At 40.7% G+C, this 24894-nt stretch overlaps 1 protein-coding gene across 2 annotated transcripts in view; it reads left to right on the plus strand.

The window, feature by feature from the left end:
* LOC136867050 (UDP-glucosyltransferase 2) overlaps window positions 1-24894 on the plus strand; it is a 67318-nt gene that overhangs the window by 22266 nt on the left and 20158 nt on the right. For both annotated transcript variants that reach the window (XM_067144155.2, XM_068227004.1), the window contains exons 2-3: window positions 10782-10963; window positions 21418-21877. In XM_067144155.2, the coding sequence (XP_067000256.2) occupies window positions 10860-10963; window positions 21418-21877 (564 nt within the window). In that variant the 5' untranslated portion in view covers window positions 10782-10859. The remainder of the gene's footprint in view (window positions 1-10781; window positions 10964-21417; window positions 21878-24894) is intronic.

Raw genomic sequence — 24894 nt, forward strand, 5'->3', positions numbered from 1 at the left:
TGAATAGTGGCACTCCGGATTTTTAAAAGTACATGTACTGCATTAAGGGATAAGAATTTCGTAGTGTTCACTACTGAAGCGAGTTCAGCGACCTTGGGGTGGGGTGGGGTGGGGGAGGGGTGAGACATAAAATTAATCGAAAATAGTGTCGAATCCATACTTTTCGGGATGGCTGAAATGAATTGTGACACTCCGGATGTCGTTTAAGTCCAAGTTGAGCCCCAGTAAGTAGGGTTGTGAGAAGGGGTGAAGAAAAGAAAATGTGCAAATGACTGAGATTTTGGGTGTCTGTATGCATGTTCCAGCATAGGTGTCAACTAAAGTTGGTACAATACTAAATTTATTTAATAAATTCACACTATCTGTAAAAAATATTGTAGGGGCAAGACACCCCTAGAAGCCCTAGGAAAGGGGGCGAAATATAATTATAACTAAGAACGACCGATATTAGTGTTGAATCCATAGTTTTCTGGACTACGGGAGAGATTTCAGCCAAACTTGGTTCACTTATGACTTACTATCGTGACACAAACTGCGAGGAGGTATGGTAGACCTAGCACGCTAGGGGTGGGGTGGGAAGGTCTGAGATGTAAAAATAATCGAAAATAGTGTGGAGTAGTGAGACGAATATTGATACTCCGGGCGTCGTTCTGTGTATGTTTCTTCCAACATAGCCCTCATTCAAAATTAGTACACATATGACTTACTATCTGAAAAAAAATACTATTGGGTAAAACACCAGTAGCATTCCTCGTGGATGTAGTATAAAAATAAACGAAAATGACTTATATTAATGTTTACGAGTTCGCTGAGTTGAACTGTGACACTCTGAATGGATAAGTCATACTTAACCGCAATTGGTATGGAGGTTGAGAAGGGGTGAAAATGAAAGTAAAAATAACCGTCAAAAATGGGTGTGTGTGGGTATATTCCAAAATAGCTCTCAACAAAACTTGGTACATATATGACTTACCATCTGGAAAAAAAATACTATGGAGATAAAACACCAATCCCCGCTGGGGGTGGGGAAAGGGAGGGCATGACATTTTCCATTATTTAAAAATAATAGAAAATAACCGATATTAATGTCGAATTCATTGTTGTGACTCCCTGAATATAGTTTAAGTCGACGTTCAGCCTCCATTGGAACGGTACACTGAAAGGGGTTTTGTAGTGAATAGTATAAAATGACCGAGATTAGTGTTGAATCCACTGCGTTTAGGGTCTCAAGGCTGATTGGTTAGAGTCTCAATGACAGTTGAAATCGTGTAGATCATATCTATACCGTGAATGATAAATACATGAAGTTATCACTTATTATCTTTTTGAAACTATCAAATACTTCCCAATCAATTCGAGCTTCCACAAGGATAACATTTTACTCAAAAATGAAATCATTTAAAACTTGAAATCAAACACATCTAAATAACTCCAAAACGATATAATAGGTGGTAAAAATCCATATTACAGAAAGGAATTCTATAAAAATTCACTTTAACATAACTAACGGGTGATGCTAATCTTAAAAGTAAACATCCTAAACCAACCGGGCTACGCCGGGTAGTACAGCTAGTAATATACTGTATATGATTCCATGAATAGTAATGAATATTGCATGCTAAGCATAGTAATTTTTTCTCCAAGCCCTTTGTATTTCGTATACAATCGTCTCTCTATAGACCGCAAACATACAATCCAGCAATTTATTCTGAATTGTTTTCGAGGTATTTTTTTGATAATGTAGATTCGAGAAGGGGATCGCTTAGAATGCTGTCTAATGCCGCTAGTTCCGACAACTTAGCCAAGAATACCCCGCGATTGTGTGAATTGTCACCTTCGTTATGACCTCGAAGAGATAGTTCATATGTTCCGCAAAACTTACTACAGTTAATTACCCTGTTTGAAATGTGTGTGTTCTTATCTACAAGTTCGTTTTGACGCTGATGAGAAACACAGTAGGCTTCATTTAATTGAGCCAAAATGTTGACAGAACTAAAAAGAATATATTTTACGTTGTTTTCAATATGTGTTTCTGAAGTTTCGTGTTTCTGATAGATGTTTAAGATCAGTTATGCCTGTCATAGTCCAACTAGTTTAAGCACCAAACAATAAGCCCACGAAACAGAAAAGCGACTTCTTTTCTTCACTCACAGTCAGCCAGTTCTTCTTGTCAAACCAAGATAATGCAAATGTTCTTTTCTGATTCTTGCAACTCTGATCAAGCTTAAAATCTCTGGGGCGCGGCTGTGAGCTTGCATCCGGGAGATAGTAGGTTCGAATCCCACTATCGGCAGCCCTGAAGATAGTTTTCCGTGGTTTCCCATGTTCACACCAGGCAAATGCTGGGGCTGTACCTTAATTAAGGCCACGGCCGCTTCCTTCCAACTCCTAGGCCTTTCCTATCCCATCGTCGCCATAAGACCTATCTGGGTCGGTGCGACGTAAAGCCCCTAGCAAAAAAACAAATCTCTGGGTTGGTGCGCGCCAAGTCTTTATACTTCTAATTTTCTTCTAAATTTAATGATGAACAGAGATTTCACAGGAGTATCTACCCTATTCATAATAAAAGACAAGTTATTATAGATTATGCCACGTTAAGAAAACAGTATTGCTCTTACGGACCTAGAAGGAGTGAACACATCCCCTCTCAGGCACCCATAATTCCTCGTGATTAAGGGATATTATACTGTGCTTTGTAATGTATTATGAAAGACAGATAAAAAGGATGAGGCATTTTTGCTCGTGAGTTATTAACATAACCACATAACATTTTCTTTTTCATAAATATATTTGTAGGGAGGAAGCACAATGGCAGGAACAGCCATCGCTTCGTTGACTTCCTCCATTTTCCTTCTTCTGTGCTGCTCTGGTACTGTGCCATATCATATATGCCCCAAATATCAATTATATAATATGTTGTAATATTTTTCAGTTCATATTCGAAGGGAGTCATGATGCGACCTAGAAGTTGCGTAATGCAGTATTCCGTCATCGGGTGACATCAGTAATAGCTTCTTATCTAAGCATAGCAACAGTGAATATGTCGCGTACTCCGTATGAGCCACTCGGGGATGCACGAGAGTGTTTGAGAGCGGCCGATTATAAAAGAACCAATCACAGCCCTGGAAGCGATATGGCAGAATGAAGGGATTTACAAAACAAATTAAGTCAGTCTTACCAACTTCTAAATTTACAGTGCTGTACTACTCTTTATTTTATCAGGCAATTTGTTATAAAGCTAGACTCCACGGTTTTAATATAAAATAGAAGCCAGTTAAACATTAAAAGAACTACCTGTAGACAGTTGCAATACTTAATTTGAATTAATAAAGTAATCAACATATTTTTATTGAATCAGCGCTTTGTAGAGTAGTGGGTGAGCAGTAACGTCATCACGCCAGTGGAATCCCCTAAGACATGACTAATACCGGGAGCTTGGTGTATATAGTAGCCTCTGGAAATGGAAAGTCACTCTGCTTTCGAAGTGTGAACCGCGCGGGTCGGTGTTTTTGATATTAAGCCAGTGGTATAGGAAAGTAACTTTTTTAAGTGACCAGTGTGAACATATGAGTAGTAAATTTGTGAAGCTGAAACGTTTTCCTTTCTGAAAATATGCATTACATGAATGCAAGTGATAGATTGCAGTTACGAGTGTGCATAGTATATTAACAGAGCAATTACCTTTGCTATATAAATAATATCAGGTATCACGTATGTCAAAGTGCGGTGGTGACACGGGATTATATCAATAAAACGATAGTTACTGTCGAAATTTCCGTACCCGTGTATGCGTAATTTGCATACGATTTGTGCAAATACCGTGTCCGGTACGCGTTCGGTTTCGCGAAGAACTGGTACGAACCGTCGTCATCGTATCGGTACAATTAAATGGTGTGTGCGAAGCACTATTACATAATGATGAAGAGAGAAGAAGAGACTTGCAGAGTATTTGATAACGCCATGCAGTTTGGTGCAATAATGGCGTAATTTGCTGGACGCTGTGGCCTGGAATCATGAAGAAACTGAGACGCTACCAGTTAAGTTCATTTTTAATTATAGGCATGCTTAGATAGAAGGAATTAGGCTAATTCGATCCCAGTGTAATGTAATGTAAATGTAAATGTCAGTCTTGTTGTGACTGAGCTATGTTGTATTTTTATAGATTAGTGTCATGTTTCAGGGAAATGCATGTTTGGAACCCTGATTTTTATATTTTACTTTATTACCTTTTTATTAGATGGGAAAGAGGGAAATGATTAGGTGTAGATGAGGATATATATGTCTAAAGGTAACTGTGTATTCCATTTTGGTACAAGATGTAGACTCTTTTAGTATGAAGGCTACACAGCCTAAAGTTTGGTCTGGGAATAAAATTTAGCAAGGTATTTTTTTTCCTGCATGTAGCACGTTTATAGGAATACATGGCAGTGATTGACCAACGTATACGTGCACCGTCGAACTAATATCTTCTAGATCCGCAGAGAGAACTAGCTAATTGGTATTGAGTTATGTTTTTACGAGAAAAAGGCAAGATTAGCCTGTAACTGAGATTACTATGTGTGAATATCGGAAAGATATAATGGTGTCAGCTGCATGGAAAGAGAGAGGTTTGATTTGCCTCAAGTGTTCATTATGATTGTGAGAATCGAACTCACGGACCCCAAAGTGTTAGGCCAGATGTGTTGAGTATCATATCTGCAAGCCGTGTTATATTGGAATATGTAGTTAAGGCCATAGGAATGTGTATGGGTCCCATTGTTTGAGTTTGAGGCCTTGTATTAATTAAATGAACAGAGAAGTGAATGGCAGCGTAATTTATGTTTTCAAACATATTAGAATTTCTCAGGCAAGATTTACCAAACCAATTAGTTAGAGTCTTTTCTGGCGAAGTAAGATGTTTCATAGCAGGCGCATAGAAGTGTTCTGTGATTTATATTACAGCGTGCTAGTGAAAGATCAACAGACGGAAAGCTGAGCCTGGAGTTCGGCGTTCTTTTTATATGAAGGAGTGTAGTATCTTATTGTTTATATTTCAGATATTGAATACACAGATGATATTATTTTTTTTATTGCATGTCATTACAGGTTTCTCCGAGAGTGTTTTTTGTGTATTAATTTGTGTTACTTGGATTGTTGTTGATTATGTCATGGCCAGCGTTGAAAAGATTTGTTCTTAAATATGAGTCCGAAACTCATTCTGTTGGGAAGTAGGCTTCTAAGCCATCCAATTTATAACAGAACGGTCTGTTAAGTAAATTCAGTGTAGATGTAAGCTAAGGTCCCTCAAATATTGATTTGATGATAAGTGATGTATATATATAGTTTTATTATGGATCGGATTTAGCATAATTTTATTCTGTCGCGGTATGTCCTGTAATTATAATTTAAATGATATCCGTCAGGATGCGTTAAAATGAATTTAACTGCGTAGGTCGAAGCGAAGTGTGAATTTCTTCCCCAGGTCGTTGCGTTTATTTTGTAAATGTTTTCATTTTGAAACGGGACATTGCCCGTCCTTTGTAAATTGTTGTAAATTTATGTTAATTATGTGCTCGGCACATATTAATTTTTTTTTGGCATTTATTTGAGCCATATTTTAATTATTTTTGTTTATCTCGAATTTCAATAATGTTTTATTAGTTAATAAATCCATCTTACCCCTTTATTTTGTATTTTATTTCGAAAATATGATACTGTTTCCCGTTCATATACCCATGGTATTATTTTTATCCTGAGATTTTAAATTTATTTTAGCCCGATCAATTTTTTTAGAACCGAACACGCAGCTCTCCGATTGGCGCCGGTGGACTGTATTTCAGACGGGAACGGTACAGTACAAGCCTCGTGTAGTCCCTCACTCTGTGAACCGCCGGCAGCTCATTTCTGTAATGAAGTCATCTACAGTATTTATTTGTTGCGTGTGTGTTTTTAGGCTTTAAATCAGTGGGTACTTGTCTTTTGCTGAGTGAGCTGGTTGTGTATTTCATAGTATTTGTGTGTGTTCTATTACTTTCGTACTGTACAGAAGTTGTTACCGAAGATGTAGGTGTTGTAATGTGCAGTGTCACGTCATGCATAATTTGTATTGATAAAAAACTACCGTGTGTTTTATTTGTGCTCGGTTTTGTTATTTAGTTGTTCTTTCTTAAGTGCATGTGAATTTTACCACTTTTTACGGCCGCACTTAATTTATACTATTGTTCCTGCGATCGATACGACAGCACAGTAGTATCCCACGTCGCCTGGGGAAATTTATGAAATGCCATTAAATGCATCCCTCATCCCTCGAACCCATAAAAAATTGTCTGTTTTCTCCCCTAATTTGCCTTACACTTCAATGCTGAGATATTTTATGTGCCGTACTTTACCTCTCTGTATAAACCAAAAATAGCCCCTGTAAACACCCCATCCCCTTTAGTTCATAAAAATAATTCGCAGCTTAGTTTCTTCCGCTTTTTATCTTGAACTTAAATACTAAATTTCACAAATTTATGCGCCACCGTTTACCCATGATGCTGTTGAGCAGAGAGGTTCGATATGGCAACACTGTTGTCAGAAGAGCAATACTGTTTTCTTAACATGGAATGAACTATAACAATTTCACTACGTACTATACACTATTTTAAACACTACATACTGATAACTGTTAAACAAAAACTATCCAGAACTTATCCTCTCCACTGAACCAGTCCGCAACTGCTAAAAGCGAACTGTGAACTAAAATTCAAAACGTATCAAAAGCTTCACTCTGTGAATGGTCACAAGAACTTGCATACTACACGAAGTTAGAAGAATATAAGTGAGCTTGCAATAACATCGCCATAACATCCGCCGCTACAGCTCTGTCTATATCGTTCTTTTTCATTGCGGGCATCCTCCGTAGCGTAACGGTTAGTGTTATTAGCTGCCGTCCTCGGGGGCCCGAGTTCGATTCCCGGTACTGCCAGAAGTTTAAGAATGGCAGGAGGGCTGGTATGTGGTTCAAATGGTACACGCAGCTCACCTCCAATGGAGGTGTGCCTGAAAAGAGCTGCACCACCTCGGGATGAGGACACGAGTTTACTTATTGCGGGCATGAAAAATGCATTGAAACTTTCACTCCCTCAAAGGTTCTAGTGGCTTTACGTCGCACAGACACAGATAGGTCTTACGGCGCTCAGAGGTTTACTGACCTTCAAAACAGTTACCAGTATTCACTGTGGGGGCGTAGAGCGAATGAGCCCCTGTCAGGATGAACGTACAAAACATGTAATAAAATCAAACTTGCATGTTCTCATATCATTAATTACTTTAGGACAGTGGTACTCAGATATAAATTTGGCCCCACTAAATTAATTATCTAAAATATAAGTAATATAACATTTTAAACACTTATGTCCAAAAATCTGGTGTGGCTAAGCCGCTTTAGCCCTTATTGATTCACCACCCCTGTAGGCAATGAATGCTTAGAGGGCTGTAACATATATTGGAGAAATCGTCCATAATTCTCGTTAGTAGCGACAGTCCTCGGGCTCCCGGTAGTCCTCTTTCATCATCGACACGAAGACTGATACGGTACGACGGAACTTCTCGACGACAGCTAACATTGTTGTATTACTTGGAGCCGCCTTGTTAAAACGCTTCTGGTACAGCTCTTTAACGGGGCGCACACTCAATCCATTGTGACACCCACTCTGTATGACCGTATACGGTGCTCGATGATAAACATCTTCTGCTCTATTTTGAGTACCATTTTAGTAGCTCCAACTGGACACAGGGCTACTTCATACTCAACTAAGCACCGCGGAAGGCGTTACGAGCCGTTCACAAAAGGCGCACACGCGTCAGGCATGCGTGACATTCAGCACTGATTGTTTTCCCGCATACAGTACCGGTATAACGTTGAAATGTGGTATTTTAGATATCCATTTGGATTTTTTGGTCTGTTAGATGCTGTTATGAATAATTAAATACTGATTGTTTTATTGAACTAATTTAATCGAGGATGACCCAATTAGTGCACACACCCATACACTCACACAGTTATATTCGACAAGGAATGACAACACTTCAAAAGCCGGGATCCGCTGTGAGTCTTTATCCGGAACGTGCTATCCTTCCGTAATCTTGATTGACAGGTCATACCCTTCACTTCGTTTCACACACTTCACCGTCACTTCACACAGCAGCTCCATGCAGACAGGTTTGAACACATGCTTGTTGGCTATCACAACGCACGATTTCTGTACACTTGGCTCGACTCCAGACAAAACCGAACACTCACATAATCAACTTACATGACCGCTCCATACAGTGAACTACTCAGCACGTATCACTCGACTAGACAACAATATAAATCATCACCAAAACCTCCTACTATTCGGCGGGAGCCCGCCTTGAATACATAGCGATGAAGTTCTAATATATTCAGGGTACAGCTAGAATACGAGTGATCTAGTTTCGCCTTCCAGAAAATTCACGGAGACACCAGACGAAGGAGGCCAGGCAGGTAGTTCCCTATCCTAACTCACTAATTTCTTCCAGGGAATACTGAAGCGGTTTCAAGAGGGCTGAGAGCCGCACTATGAATTAACAATACATTCTATAGCTTTAAAACACTAGGCTGATTGTTGTTAGAGCGAGTTTGAGATAACAGATGAACCAATTGACATCGTAAAGCATTCTGACGAAAGATGTTGGCATGTCGATTTTGAGGGTGTCTTTGAAAGCATAATAATTCCTTGTCGGATATTTGTAAATTATTAAAGAAAAATGTAGCATTTTGATTGTCCAAAGCGCTCGCCAGTACTTCAAGGCCACCTGCTGGTCCACTGCCGGCCAACGGCGAGACGGGAATCCTGAAGGGCGCGTCGTCTAGTATGACCTCTCCTCACTGTAGTCTACATAATTGAGCGGTCAGTCGTGGACTCGTGATTTATCGGGAGTATTTCACGTACAGTTTTCTGGTTCGCTTTAGCTGATTGGTGACAGTCCCAATGACAGGTGGAATCGTGCACATCATATCTATAGTGTGACGTGTAAATACTTACAGTAATCACTTACTTTTTTTGTTTGAAAGGATCAGCTACTTCCCAGACAATCTGAGCTGCCAAAAGGACAAAGTTCTATGCGAAAGAAAATAATCTAAAATTAAAAGTTTAAATTAAACGCACAGCAATATTTCGTAAAAACTGAGCAACAGCTCTAAAGGCGGTTTTCCGTGGTCTTATTTTCACACCAGGCAAATGCTGGGGGCTGTACCTTCATTACGCCCACAGTCGGTCCTTTTCACTGCCAGCATTTTCCTATCCCATCGTCGCCATAGACCCATCTGTGTCGGTGCGACCTAAAACAAATTGTAAAACAAAAAATTTCGTAAAATATCATTCATCAACACAAAGATAAATACAAAAAATCACTTCACACATAATTAACAGGTAATGGAAAGCCAAAAAGTAAACGCTCAGAAAAGTATCCAGCCAACGCATGGAGCAATTTTATATCAAGACACGTTATCTGACCTATTTATAACGAATTCTGCAGATCAGCACGATCCTCTAATTATTATTATTATTATTATTATTATTATTATTATTATTATTATTATTATTATTATTAGGTATTATTACAACATGTGACAATAAAGTTCGGTGAATGAAGTCAGAACGGTCGATCCGGCAACACTGGCGACACTGCGTAGCAGCAGGTTTTGACCACCTGCTCCCAACGTCGTTCAGTTGAGCATCGTGTGTGTACCGTGTAAGACCTGTTTGACACAGTGCGTGTTTAGTGCGTTGGTTCTGAACTGCGAACAGGAACATGAAAGACCAAAAGACAATGTACAGTTTTGTTTTAAGCTTGGTAAGACACTGAAAGAAACGCATGCGATGCTGGTATCTGTTTATGGAAATCAAGCACTGTCCTTGTAGTGTGTGTACGAGTGGTTCGCCCGTTTTCGAGGAGGCCGGGAAAGTGTTTCTGACAACCCCTGTAGCGGAAGACCGCGACGAAAACATTGAGAAGGTGAGGACATTAATCACGAACGATCGGCGATTAACTGTACGCATGATATTCGATGAACTGCAGATTAACCGTGAATCCGTGCGACAAATCGTTACCCAGAAGTTAGGGAAGAGGCAAACGTGTTCTCGTCTTGTGCCTCATCACTTGACTGACAATCAGAAGCAGGCACGTTTAGAGGCTTCACAGGATTTTGTCGAAGCGGCGGATGCGACACCAAATTTCTTGAACTGTATTGTCACTGAGGATAAAACCTGGTGTCTCAGGTACGACCCTGAAACGAAACGACAAAGCATGGAATGGCGTTCTCCGGGATCCCCTCATCGGAAAAAGGTAAGAGCCGAAAAGTCACGCATCAAATTCGCTTTTAAAGGAAATAGATTTGACGATATTCCTGACATCCAACGAAACGTGACGAGGCTTTTGAACACCATCCCAAAGGAAGTCTTCTTGCAAAGTTTCCAGGGCATGTATCGCCGATCTCAACAGTACATAGTTATGGGAGGGGACTATTTCGAAGGACAGTAAGATCACTGTCGTGCATTGTTCATCTATGTTGATAGTACAGGACTATTCACCGAACTTTATTGTCACAGGTTGTATTATTATTATTATTATTATTATTATTATTATTATTATTATTATTATTATTATTATTATTATTATTATTCTACAAGTAGATTATATTTCAAAAAGTAGTAAAGAAATATCAACGCGGCTTGTGGAACTGGCTTTCACATCCGTTTCTAATATTTTTTTAATGTTAAATGATTTTTTTACAGACTCCTGTTGCGAATTACACCGACATCGATCTGTCCATTTCCTACCAACACTGGAAGGAAAAGGTTGTTAATGCGGACATGCGTGACGTAGGACCTGTCGATCAGGAGTATATTTACCACGACGTCTTCTACGATATAGTCGACTACCAGCTGAGTTCTCCACAGGTGCAAGCTCTTATCAAGTAAGTAACCAATACAATACTATTAGCGCTTAGAGCCTGACTTAACAGGGCAATTGAAATAATCTGACTTCCTATAAATCAAAAAATAACAATCTCAAGCGTGACCAATAGAAATAAAATAATCTTACTTTCTATAAATCCCCCAATAATTTATCGTGATTAGTGTTCGGAAGTTAATAAGCCGAAGAAGTACAAAATAAGTAAGCAAATATGCCCTAAAAGTAGCTAAATACGACCTAAAAAGGTAAAATATGACTTATGAATTTTTTTTGCTAGTGGCTTTACGTCGCACCAACACAGATAGGTCTTATGGCGACGATGGGATAGGAAAGGCCTAGGAGTTGGATGAAGCGGCCATAGCCTTAATTAAGGTACATCTCCAGCATTTTCCTAGTGTGAAAATGGGAAACCACGGAAAACCATCTTCAGGACTGCCGACAGTGGGATTCGAACCCACTATCTACCGGATGCAAGCTCACAGCCGCATGGCCAACTCGCCCAGTCTTATGAAATTTAGTGTTAGGGAATATGAGAGTATTACTAACATTCAACGTCTTAAGTACTAAAAGGTGATAATACAGTGATAATACAGTGATGATACAGTGACAATACAGCAGACAGATTAAACCATTCAAACTGACAAAGCTACAGTAAGTTAAATATTTCAATATTTACTGGGTGATTTCAGACAAAAGAGTAGCGTTACAAAAATATTGCTAAGTTTGGGCTGGGAAAACTTGGGAGAAAGGAGACGAGCTGCTCGACTAAGTGGTATGTTCCGAGCTGTCAGTGGAGAGATGGCGTGAAATGACATTACTAGACGAATAGGTCTGAGTGGTGTCTTTAAAAGTAGGAAAGATCACAACATGAAGATAAAGTTGGAATTCAAGAAGACAAATTGGGGCAAATATTCATTTATTGGAAGGAGCGTTGGATTGGAATACCTTACAAAGGGAGATGTTCAATAAATTTCCAATTTCTTTGCAATCATTTAGTTAAAACAACAGATAAGGAATCTGCCACCTGGGCGACTGCCCTAAATGCAGATCAGTAGTGACCGATAAATCGCTTTACTGCCGCTACCTTAACTCAGACGCATTACAAAAGACAGTACGGTACGGAAATTCTCTTCACCGCACTCTTTCACATAATTTCTTAATTTTAAACCTTCACTGAACTTCACTTTAGGCATTATAGGGTTCACTGTAGTACGGGAAGTGTGACCAATCTGTTGAAATTCGTTGGTGGTGAAAGGGGAGGAGGGCTGTAGCTGGATCCGTCAAGGATGAACTGGGCAAGAGGAGATGCAGAATTTCCTTGTTTGTTAATTATTACTTCTGAGCTAAATAAATCCACTTATGTGATATCTCCATGAGACATCTGTACAGCTACTCTTTCTGTGCTTAAAAAAAAAGAAGAAAATTATGTCTACTACAGTATTTGGAAATCCTGTGTTTGAAATTGGACGCACATAACATGCAGAGATGCCAACTTTCAAAAAAGGTAATTCGTAATGCAGCCGTTAGGGCACGGGGGGGGGGGGGGGCGGTCGTAGATATATATATTTTTTAAAATCGTGATCTTACTAACTTACATATCATTTAAAGCTTGTAGTTACTGTTTGGTAAACGTACACTGGTAACATGCTTTTCTTTTCATATCATGTGCATCCTCTGCACTAACAGAGCACTTAGCAGTTCGGAGTTCATATTAGCACGAAATTCAGTCTTGTTCATCTTCATCATGCGCATCCGAAACATCGCGGCTCCACACACTACAAAACACGTGTGAATGAGATTTTGAGGAGCGCATTAAACTGGGCCATTCTTCCGAGTATACCTCCCTAAATTTTCAACTATATTTATTACTAGCGTCACTAGTCACGGTAACGTAATCACATGTATTTTCCTCCACAAGAAATCCCTTCATTATTACAAAACCTTTCGCATTTCGTAACACACGATTAGCATATATCCTAGAAGAGCAATATATGTAAATTTGGCAACCAAACTTGCAATAAATACTTCTTCAACAGTCACCCAAACAGTATTCACAATTAAACGGAGTTTGTCACCACTTTACCGCCAAAACGAAGACAAAAGAACTCTCATACTTGCATGGAAGTCTGATCATGTGACGAACAAGGACAACAACTCCGCAAGATATGCCACTTCACAGGTGCCTAAATTTCCGGTACTGGAAGCACACACTGCGTTCGGCGCGTGAAAACTCGAAATATTCTTAAACGAGGGACAGGAAAGGGGGATAAATTATTTCTGAGAAATCCGAAGATAATATTCTGAGAATTCACGCCGCCTTGTGTATCCTTTTGAACACTTCATACACTTAGATTTAAAAATCAACAAAAAATCGTAATTTGTGCTGTGTGATTCGTAAAGGCGTAATTATGATGGGTAATTCGTAATTATTACGATTGAATCGTAATAGTTGGCATCTCTGTAACATGTACCTTGTTTAAAATGACGCCTCAGTTTAACCCGGCAGTGGTCGCGTGGTGAGTGAATCCCTCACTTCTCGAAATGAAGTGTTGTCATAGCCCAACCCATGTGCCCAGCTCCCCTCCCCTCTAGGTATTCCTCGGCCAATCCCTTATCTTCCATGCAGGATGTTCAGTATGAGTCAGCCGTTCACCAGAGAAGAGTTATTTTTGTTCTGAGTATGCAGTGCGCTCGGTGAGGGATTTGTTCAGCACGCGACCACTAGTGTTACTGTTTTATTATAACTCGACAATGTATATCTGGTGTATTGTTTTATTTGTTAGGGTGTTCTTTCATTAGTGATTTACCGAGTTGTGAACATTGTGTAGTTATTCAATGTTTAATTCACAAGAATAGCGAATCCTGTAATGGATGGACGAAGTGGAACAGGAACTAAAGCAAGCAAGAAATGCGGTTGGTGAAAATGATTTGGCACAATTTGGTGATCCTTATGACAGTGAAAATGAGGGTGAGAGTGACCACGTGGAAAACAGTGATCATGATACTGATTCAGAGGTATCGGGAGAAGAGCTGGAAGAGGAGCAGCGTGTACCAGTACCTCGTTATATTGGAAAGGACAACTGCACGGTGTGGGGCATCCATTGTGCACCGATCACGTCAACCTCATCCTTAAGTTACCAGGCGTGAAAGGAAATGCCAAGTTTGTCAGATCACCACTTAAGTCCTGGAAATTATTCTTTCCCTCTGAAACGTTACATGACATAGTCTCGATGACACAAATTAAAAACTTTGTATTGCTTTATACTGTATTTATGTATTATTTACATTTGTAAAATAAATACATTAGAAGTCCACTTCAAGATAATTATAAAACCAAAGAAAGGATAAACAATAAACAAAACCGATTTTAGTACTGCTTTTGAAAAGAGCGAAATGCTCACCACGCGACCACTAACGTAACTGAACAAGTGAGCGAAATGCTAATGACGCGACCACTTTTGTATCAGAATGGCATCATAATTCTCAGACTAGAATATTATGCTGGAAACTAACACCGTAAATAATTTGTGAAATATTTTCGTTCATATTACGTGATGGGACATGTCCGTGAACACTTCCATATCATTAACAGATACATTTAAGTAAACTACTTATCACAATAACATAAAAATTACTCAGACGCGATCATTTATGTGCCACCAACCACGCGACCACTGCCGGGTTAAGCAAAAATGCTCAAGATATAACCAAATATGACGTTATATCATAAAAATGACCAAAATTGACCAAAACGATAAAAATGGCTAAATATGCTTTTACAAACAACATAAAGTTGCTTTCAACGGGGTCAAGAACCCATCATTAACACAAACAAGATTTGTGGTAAAATGAGCTCAGAAAAGAAATATGACTTTTTCCTTAACATCCTAACCTTAATCATGTGAAGGCGCGTAGTAGGTAAATGAATACACGACTGGTAGCGTTTAATTCTAAGATTTTTTAAACTAACATTTTCTTCCACAACTACACAGACACACAATTACACCAGTTCACGCTCTCCCTTTCTCACTGCTGAATCACACGAATTGTTCACTCATTCGCTACAACTTAGACAGCCACACTACACACTCTTTCACAACTGACACTTACAGTCTAAGTTCCACAGCTATTCTCGCTGTCGCTATCACAGCCACTCAGTTCACATCTCGCGCATAACAGTATCACAATCCCGTATGACGTACACTGTCCGTTCACTTCCAACAGTTCACTGTACCTTGCCGATCCCACGGCGATCTCTCCCACGCTGCATCGTGCACAATATCCACGTCATACACAATGTCCGATTCACAGGCGAGATCATGTGTACAGTATACTACCGGAATGTCACGTGTTACTCTCCCCGCTCTTACGGGGTGCTAGAAAGAAAGCAATTCAAACGGCCTATTTGACATTAGCACGGCAAATATTATTGTGGGTGCTTTCTTCCTGGCACCCCGCTACTGTAGAGAACGTGATGAAGCTAGAAGGAGTTCAGCGCCGAACAGAACTACTAATAAATTGGTCAAGACCGTTATTTGCACACAGCCAGGTCACTCGTCCCCATTACTGCTGTCTTCTTCTTCTGCTTCATCATCATCATCATCATCATCATCATCATCATCATCATCATCTGTTTACCTTCTAGGGTCGATTTTTCCCTTGGACAAAGCGAGGGATCCCACCTCTGCCGCCTCAGGGGCAGTGTCCTGGAGCTTCAGACTCTGGGTCGGGGGATACAACTGGGGAGGATGACCAGTACCTCGCCCAGGCGGCTTCACCTGCTATACTGAACAGGGGCCTTGTGATGGGATTGGAAGTTTGGAAGGGATAGGCAAGGAAGAGGGAAGGAAGCGGCCGTGACCTTAAGTTAGGTACCATCTCGGCATTTGCCTGGGGGAGAAAACCACACTCAGGATGGTCGAGGAGGGAATCGAACCCTCTCTAAACAGTTGATCTCCCGAGGATGAGTGGGCCCCGTTTCAGACCTCGTACCACTTTTCAAATTTAGTGGCAGGGCCGGGAATCGAACCCGGGCCTCCGGGGGGTGGCAGCTAACCACTACACCACCTGCTCTCTGAAAACAAATATATATTTTTAGAAAATCCCTCGCAGATAATAAATACATCATCCGTTTCGATCGCTTACAGCTGAACTACCGTACCGTTCAAAGAGTTGCAAAAACAGCAGCATATCAAGTACTGGCTACCTTATTCGTTCTACTCGGCCGAGGGATGAATTCATGCCACAGAAAACAATTCTGTAAAGAGGTAAAAAGTAATGTATATTTAACGAAACATTTTGAATATTATGGTCATTTATTCGTGTGCAAGTTTTCGTATCTATAGGAGGGTGGATGAATGCGAATGTGATTCGGAGTGTGTGAGAACTTTCGTGGCTACGAATAAGTCGGCCTGGTCTGAGTATATGTGGGAATTCGCGTGTGTGTAAGTAGTATTAGTCGATACGGTATGACAGATGCTGTGAATATCTTGTCATGTAAATAATACTTCTATTTAAATACGGTGATTGTATACATATAAGAACACACTGTAATCTAGAATTGTAAATATTTGATGTTGCAATACCTGTAGCACGCAATAAACGACGTGTTTGAGGAATGGTCCTTTCATCTTAGCGCGAAGATTTCATACTGTGAAGTGTAGCCTTATTTTACATTGCTGACAAATATGTAGCTAGCAGAGGAATATGGAGCTTGCGGACTAATGCCCGGTTTCTGAAATGTGAGATATCGAGCCTACAGCGGTATCGGATGGTTAAGTTGTGCTTTTGCGTTGCACGCAGGTAAGATACATCTATTGGTTCGATAAACCGCCCGCTAACTTAGAGAGCCCTCAGCAAGAGATATCTATTTCTTAACATAGTGGTCGCAGTGCCGTACTGCATACCGGCAGTTAATACATTGCTTTCTGCTTTCTCATATCTTTTGACGAAGTAGTTCTAGACATGATTAACGTTCTAGAACGACGACGATTATCATCATCGTAGGCCTAATATTCTTATGTTGTATAGTGAGGATGAACTGAAAGACAGATTCAGGCTAAGCAAATATACTGTCATACGTTTGGCTGAGGTTATAGACGACAATCTGCGTCCTGTGACAAATAGTTTTCCGTTGTCCCATCTTGATCAAATATTAAATACGATACGCTTTTATACTACTGATTCTTATCATATTTGTATCTCTGACAACATTCTAGTCCATAAAAGCATTGGTACTAGTAACTGAGTGTTCGGCTCCATGGCTAAATGGTTAACGTGCTGGCCTTTGGTCCACAGGGTCCCGGGTTCGATTCCCAGCCGGCTCTGAGATTTTAACCTTAAATGGCTAGTTCCCTTGGCTCGGGGACTGGGTGTTTGTGCTGTCCCCAACATCCCTGCAACTCACATACCACACATAACACTATCCTCCACCACAATAACACGCAGTTACCTACACATGGCAGATGCCGCCCACCCTCATCGGAGGGTCTGCTTTACAAGGGCTGCACCCGGCTAGAAATAGCCACAATAAATTATTTAGTAATTGAGTATAATTACACATTTATATTAGTACTGTAGGCCTACTTACGTTAGCAGTGGGCATATACTTTTATCGTAGGATTATTTTTAATTAAGGATATTACATTAAAAGAAATTAACAGTTTATGCAAGTTAATTACGCGATATTTATCACTAGGCTATACTGTGGTCAAACAATGTGTATATTTTGAAATAACAGGGAATAGGTACGGGATGTTCATAAGACTCAGTGCATACTGGATCACACGTGACTTGCTGGTGTGCTTATTCCGTTAGAAATCAAACAATGGCACATTCTCCTGCCTGTCTTTAAACCCTACGAAAATGACACCCACGCCTGCAAGAACTAATCGGAATACCAATTTCTCGCTGCACGAAAAGCCCAAATACGACGCATTACTTGTGCGCATGCGCCTGACAGTCTCGGGAACACATCTAATGCACAAAAACAAAGCAGTGCGAGGGGTGGTATCTAGTGAGTACCTAGATATGAAACTTGATAAACGAGCCAATAGTTAACAGTTCGATAAGTTAGCTGCTGTTATGCTCTGCAACGCAGCGAAGAGTTATCGAGTAGACAACTGTAAGGGCTCTCGGCCATTGGAAGTGGAAACCTGCAAGGAGCTGCGATGACGAATTCGTACGAACATGCACGAAAACGGCCGAACGATCCAAACCGCTAAATGCAAGCGGGACTGCGTCCATTGGAACCGGCTTTGTTCGTCAGTGAACGCACGAATGCCTGCGAACTGCGAAGTATCCAGATTGGTTTGAATTTTTCGGCCGAAGAGCTGCGTTTTATCATCATTGGTGAAAAGCTGATACTTCTGGTACAAGATGGGAAGTATTTGTGGGATCAGCGAGAGTCTAATTACCACACGTGGGATGTGCAGAAGTTGTTATGGAGTGAGGTGGCGAGAGATCCGGGTAAGCCAGGTAAATTTAATTTAATATAGTTTATTCATTTTATATCACTTTTCTTGATTCTTATATCTGAATATTCTTTACAACTCAAGTTCAAAGTGTAATTTTCATTAAAATATTTATATTCTCCCGTCTGATCACTTCATACCTACGTGTGATTATTTTTTTGTAAAATATGGTCTAAAAGTGCCGTATATAATAAATCATTGCCTCCAGTGTTCGAATTACAGAAAATAAAGATGAAGTTTCTCGTTTCAGATAAATGTTATCATTCTGTGACATGACAACGAAACTCACACATACTCCCGAGTGCTGTGCCCGCTCGTACCAGGTTTTATCGCACTGATGAGAGAGAATCATTTCTGCTATTTCTGTTACCTCTCGCTGTTACAAAAAATACTCTGGGATATTTTTTTTAACTATTTGCTTTACGTTGCACCGACATAGATAGGTCTTATGGCAACGATGTGATAGGGAAGGCCTAGGAGTGGGAAGGAAGCAGCTGTGGCCTTAATTAAGGTACAGTCTGGTGTGAAAATGGGAAACCACGGAAAACCATCTTCAAGGCTGCCGACAGTGGGGTTCGAACCTATTATCCCCCGGATGCAAGCTCACAGCTGCGAGACCCTAACTGCACGGTGAACTCGCTCGGTTACTCTGGGATAAGAGAAGATTTCCTTTGCCTGGTTGGGAATTAGGAAATTAATGTTAAAATTTGAAAAATAATAAGTAGAAGGGGAGAAATTCTCCAGCTTCCCATTTCAAAATGAACATTACTTACCTCAAAGTTACAGTTAGACGTTTTTCAGGTGAAACAGTTTCTCGAAAGTTACTGTAATTCTTTAACTGATATTGTACTTTTTGTAATATGTATCGAAATGTTTAACATTTCATACGAAAATAAACGAAGTAGTGCCTCTGGTCCTTTTCCAGATCAGTCCACATACGTGAAAATTCACCAAACGTTTGTCTTTTCGATAAAATATAACTTAGCCACTCCCGTCTCCCCTTCCGAGCTCTTCTTGCTAGCAGAGGTGTACCTAATGCATAAAGATCGCACAGATCTTCAGGAAGCACCGTTACTTCACGCAGATACCTATCAATAACTCGTTCGAATAGGTATCCAAAGAACGACAGCGTATGCAAGATTTCGGACGAACTGACTTCGAGCAGATTCGTCCGAACTCGTACTTCGCATGTTTCCGCTTCCAATGGACGAGAAGCCTAGAAAATCAACAGCTATCCGACATATATCTCATCATTCCAGAAACCGGGCATAACAGTGTTAAATGGTCTGTGTATATTCCTGAACTATAAGGGGCTGATGTACCACTCCGTAGATACTATATTTCACCAGATATGGATTTGGGAATAGTAATATTGTTTGCAGTTTGGTTGGTCGGTCGGTCAGTCGGTTGAGTAGTCAGCCCGAAGGCTCGTCGAATCCTCAGCCACCAGCTCCACCATCAGTTGTCATATCAATGAAGAGGGGTACAAGGTAAATGAGCAGTGAAGTAGTTTCCCGTTGTTTTCCCCACCGATCCATAATTTGCTACTGTTCCGGGTTATCTGTGGAACGCAGAGGTGAAAGAAGGTGTCAGGGTGAATGGGTCTAACTACAAAATCAAAGTTAATTTAACATTTTAACAAAGGTTATATTTTCCAGAAAACAATAAAAATTTGATAACTTTTCGCTTAGTGAAATTACAAAGACATAGCGATTTAAAAACAAAACCTAGAAGGATCCAAGATTTCAGAATTTTAACTCTCTTGGGCTACAAGCCCCTAGCTTTACAATTTTGAGCTCCTAGCTCAACATTACAAAACACCAATTTGTTCAAAGAGCAGAAATACCCTAATACGCGGAGCACTTGCCCCTAATTACAATATCAAGCCTCGCAAAGGCATTCTTACTAGGGGAGAAGGGGGCACATTTGAACATGGGGCACATTTGAACAATTTGAATAATCCGCCAAACAATTGAAAGTCCTAATATCTAATTTAATTATTTGAGAATGGCACCCCTGCTCTTCAACTGACATTTGTTTTCCCGCCATTCATTTGCTGTGTTTGGTGTGGGTGAATGAACAAGTATTACGCTGCATTGAAAGTAAATTTGCCAAGTGAACTTTGTAAGGTGTTTGCGACTGTGTTGTTCCATAAAAGGTAAGTTTGTTTCTGCAGTACTACATATTAATGGGTGGGAAAAGTTCGAGACCTTTCATGAAGAAATTAGCCACACCCTCTCAATTTTATTGGAGGATACCAAAGCTACACACAGAATTGAAGAAGAAACCCGTGATTGGTTGGAAATTAATTACAGAAATTCTGGATTGGCTAAATTCAAAACTGGCGGAAAGAAAAGATAAATATTGCCAACCCTCAAATGAATGAACGAAATTTAGTGAAGATAAAACTTATGAATATAAAATTTCTCAAAAAGGTTCTTTCACTTCGCACCAGGGTACATGATCATAGTTTTGTAGTGACATCTGTTGCAGAAAGTCCAAACTTCTTGATAAATGGTAAACAAAACACGTAGAATTTTATACAGTACTGGAACTTCACAATCACAAAATTAAGGAGGTGACATCTTCTGAGGAAAAGTTTAAGTAGGTCTAGTTCCAAGTTCAGTGTTTCTCCTGTAGGGGAGTTCTTATTGGCGCAAGATTTAAATGTGCGGCTTAGAGGTGTACCTCGCGGTACAGCTACTACATACCATCCGACCGAGCCCACTGAAATATCTGTACCAACCGACTCTATGAGCGGTATTTTCACATCATTCATAACAGGACTGGCTGTATAAGGAATAGCATTACCAATATCGCTCATTCCTCAGTCGCTTGTATATTGTCGTAGCCTAGGCTAAGACTGAGAAAATGAAAGAAACAAATTTTGTTCCAACCCATTCCAGAAAACCTAGTGCACTGTAAACGCTAGGTCTCGCCAATAAAGGCATTTATTACTATTTTAAATATTTTATGTTTACAGGTCCAACCCCAAGTTCGACCTCGTGGTTTCGGAGAAGTTGTTTTTCCCAGCGTACTATGGATTGGTTCATCATGTTGGTTCTCCGCCAGTTGTGTCAGTAATTTCATTCGGAGGGAAATCTGTTCATCACAGTACGATTGGAAACCCTTCCAATCCTTCATACATTCCAGATGTACTGACTTACACTTCGGATCATATGAACTTCTGGGAGCGTCTGTATAACACCTACGTGAACGTTAAATTGCATTACATCTGGCACTACTACATACTACCGAGGCAAGAAGTACTGCTGAGGAAACACTTTGGCTCAGCTCCTCCGCCTGTAGCAGTGTCTGATTTCAACGACAGTTTACTAATCCTCTGTAACCACTGGAGTTTGGGCTACCCCAAGCCAATGCTCCCTAATGTGCTAGAGGTCACCGGATTGCATGTTGAGACTAAGCGGAAACCTCTTCCGAAGGTAAGAAATTTTGCTCAGAATCGCATACCAAATTACAGTATTCATACAAGGAAATTTCAATGTCTAAAAATCTACAGTATGTCTGCACATTATGGAAGTTAATATTTTGACTACAGTACTTTTCCATGCTATTTAAAGATCGTAGAGACCATCAGCTCATTGTCTTACCGTATGTTAGTGACACGGTGCCCTGTTACTCCCCAGATTCATGAAAACAGAGAAAACACCATCATGTGCAGTTAAAATTTATATGACATTGATGAAGAACGGAAAAAAATTCAGAAACAACTTCGACCCGCAATAATTTCGCACGCGAGTGCAGCGTTGCCAACCTCCGAAAATTGAAAAACCGTACAGAAGTTCAAAATAAACCCTATTCTTTATCGTAAAACCGTACAGTATTAATATTCACCCAAATCCACTAAAATTCTTTTTTTTTTCTTTTTTTTTTTTTACAATTTGATTTACGTCGCACTAACACAGATAGGTCTTATGGCGACGATGGGATAGGGAAGTCTAGGAGTGGGAAGGAAGCAGCCGTGGTCTTAATTAATGTACAGCCCCAGCATTTGCCTGGTATGAAAATGGAAAACCACGGAAAACCATCTTCAGGGCTGTCGACAGTGAGGTTCGAATCCACAATCTCCCAGATGCAAGCTCGCAGCTGCGTGAACCTAACCACACGGCCAACTCGCCCGGTATTCATTTAAATTTAAGCATTCGTGTTTCTAAATAAATTGTTTGTATACCCCTTAGTCCAATTTCTTGATAAGGGGTGGGGGATGAGTTGAGATGAATCTGTATCGCTTGTTTTACGACCGGATGCCCTTCCTGATGCCAACCCCAGTTGAGAAGCTAATAAAGATGAAATGAATGATAGTGAATATAATTGGCTGAGCAGATAGAAGGGGTCCGCCTCTGTGGTGTAGTGGTTAGTGTGATTAGCTGTCACCCCCGGAGGCACGGGTTCGATTCTCGGCTCTGCCACGAAACTTGAAAAGTGGTGCGAGGGCTGGAACGGGTTCCACTCAGCCTCGGGAGGTCAAATAAATAGAGGTGGGTTCGATTCCCACCTCAGCCATCCTGGAAGTGGCTTTGCGTGATTTCCCACTTCTCCTCCAGGCAAATGCCGTGATGGTACCTAACTTAAGGCCACGGCCGCTTCCTTCCTCCTTCTTTGTCTATCCCTTCCAATCTTTCCATCCCCCCGAAAGGTGAGGCCGCCTGGACGAGGTACTGGTCATTCTCCTCAGTTGTATCCCTCGACCCAATGTCTCACGCTCTAGGACACTGCACTTGATGTGGTAGAGGTAGGATCCCTTGCTGCGTCCGAGGGAAAACCAACCCTGGAGGGTAAACAGATTAAGAAAGAAAGAAAAAGATAGAAGGGATAAGCTATGTATGGCCTATGAATAGAAATTGTCCCTGCATTTGCCTGGAAGTGTAAACAGGAAACCATAGAAAACCATTCTCAGGACAGCCGACGGTTGGGTTCAAATTCTCGCGTCTCCCGAATGCAGAGGTTAACTCCATAGCGCACCACTCGGCCGTGCTCCTAAATAAATAAATATCTCGAATTGACGTATTAAAAATACCTCAATCTTTATGTGGGCATATTATGGCTTTTGAACATAATGGCGAGCGCTGCGCTCACTAGCCAGTAACGACGCACGTAAAGACCTAGCGAGTAATGCCGTGTTAATTGGAGCTTAATGTTGTCGTCAGCTCCCGCCTGAGTGCTGTGCCAGCATACAGCGAGCCACCTGGTGACGAAGGAGCATACCATTACAGCTCCAACGGTAATGCATTCTTAAATTCAAACGCTCAATGTTGTAGAAATCTTCCTCATGAAAATTCGAGATTTTCTTCTAAAGACGCGGAGCAAGGTTCTATACGAAACGTAAAGAGTTTCCTTGACATAAGCCCATAAGCCCATAACCATCATGTCTAAAAGTGTGGGTCGTGAAAGCATCAATGTTAACTAGAGAGACGGTGTTTTATTCGTAACAATATGCTTCGTATAAGAGATGTTAAGCCACACCGGAGCACAGCAACCTATTCTGCAGTAGAGAAAACCGTGCTAAGGTCGAAGAGCCCAGGCTGCTTGCAGCAGATCCCCAGATAGTGCCACACAACTTCTGAATGTTATTGTCTCAAGTTTTCAGTTTCTTCGGTCGGTAAGTTCAAAAGACGTTTGAATAATAAAGTCCGGTATGAGGTTAACATCATGCTGTTTCGGAAACCTGTTGTGATTAAGAACTCGATCGAAAAAGCTAATGTTCAATTTTGGGTTCGTCAGTCGGTTATTCAAGTGGAAGCAAGATGCCTATGTCTTGGTTGCACTGGGCTGGGCCTCAATTTTTCTGAAATAGTTTGCCAAGATGGACAGGTCCATTGTTAAGATTTATTAAGTTTTGTCAAGATCCTTGTGTTGTGCGGCTAGGGCCAGTTGGTCATCAGCAAGGCAGAATATTTTGGCTAATATCTCAGGAAGGTCAGAGATGTATAGATTAAGAATGGTTTGACAAAATCGATCCCTGGGGAAAGCCAGTGTTAAGTTTTCTCACTGCGCTCTTCGACCGGTTCCATGGCTAAATGGTTAGCGTGCTGGCCTTTGGTCATAGGGGCCCCGGGTTCGTTTCCCGGCAGTGTCGGGAATTTTAACCACCACTGGTTAATTTCTCTGGCACTTGGGCTGGGAGTATGTGTGGTCTTCATCATCATTTCACCCTCATCATGACGCGCAGGGTCGCGTACGAGCGACAAATCAAAAGACTTGCATCTGGCGAGCCGAACTTGTCCTCGGTCACTACGCTGCTGAAGTGAAATGGCGTATGGCTTTTAGTGCCGGGAGTGTCCCAGGACATACTATACCGTTATTTATGTGTCATCTCTGTATTTATCTAATTATGCCTAGCTATATGTTCTCTTTGTTTTACTTTCAATTAATTTTCCTCGTTCCTTTCATTTACCATTATTTTTATTGCCAATGTTGTTTTCCTACAGTTATCTTGTTA

Source organism: Anabrus simplex, chromosome 3, assembly GCF_040414725.1.
Source record: "Anabrus simplex isolate iqAnaSimp1 chromosome 3, ASM4041472v1, whole genome shotgun sequence".
NCBI lineage: Eukaryota > Metazoa > Arthropoda > Insecta > Orthoptera > Tettigoniidae > Anabrus > Anabrus simplex.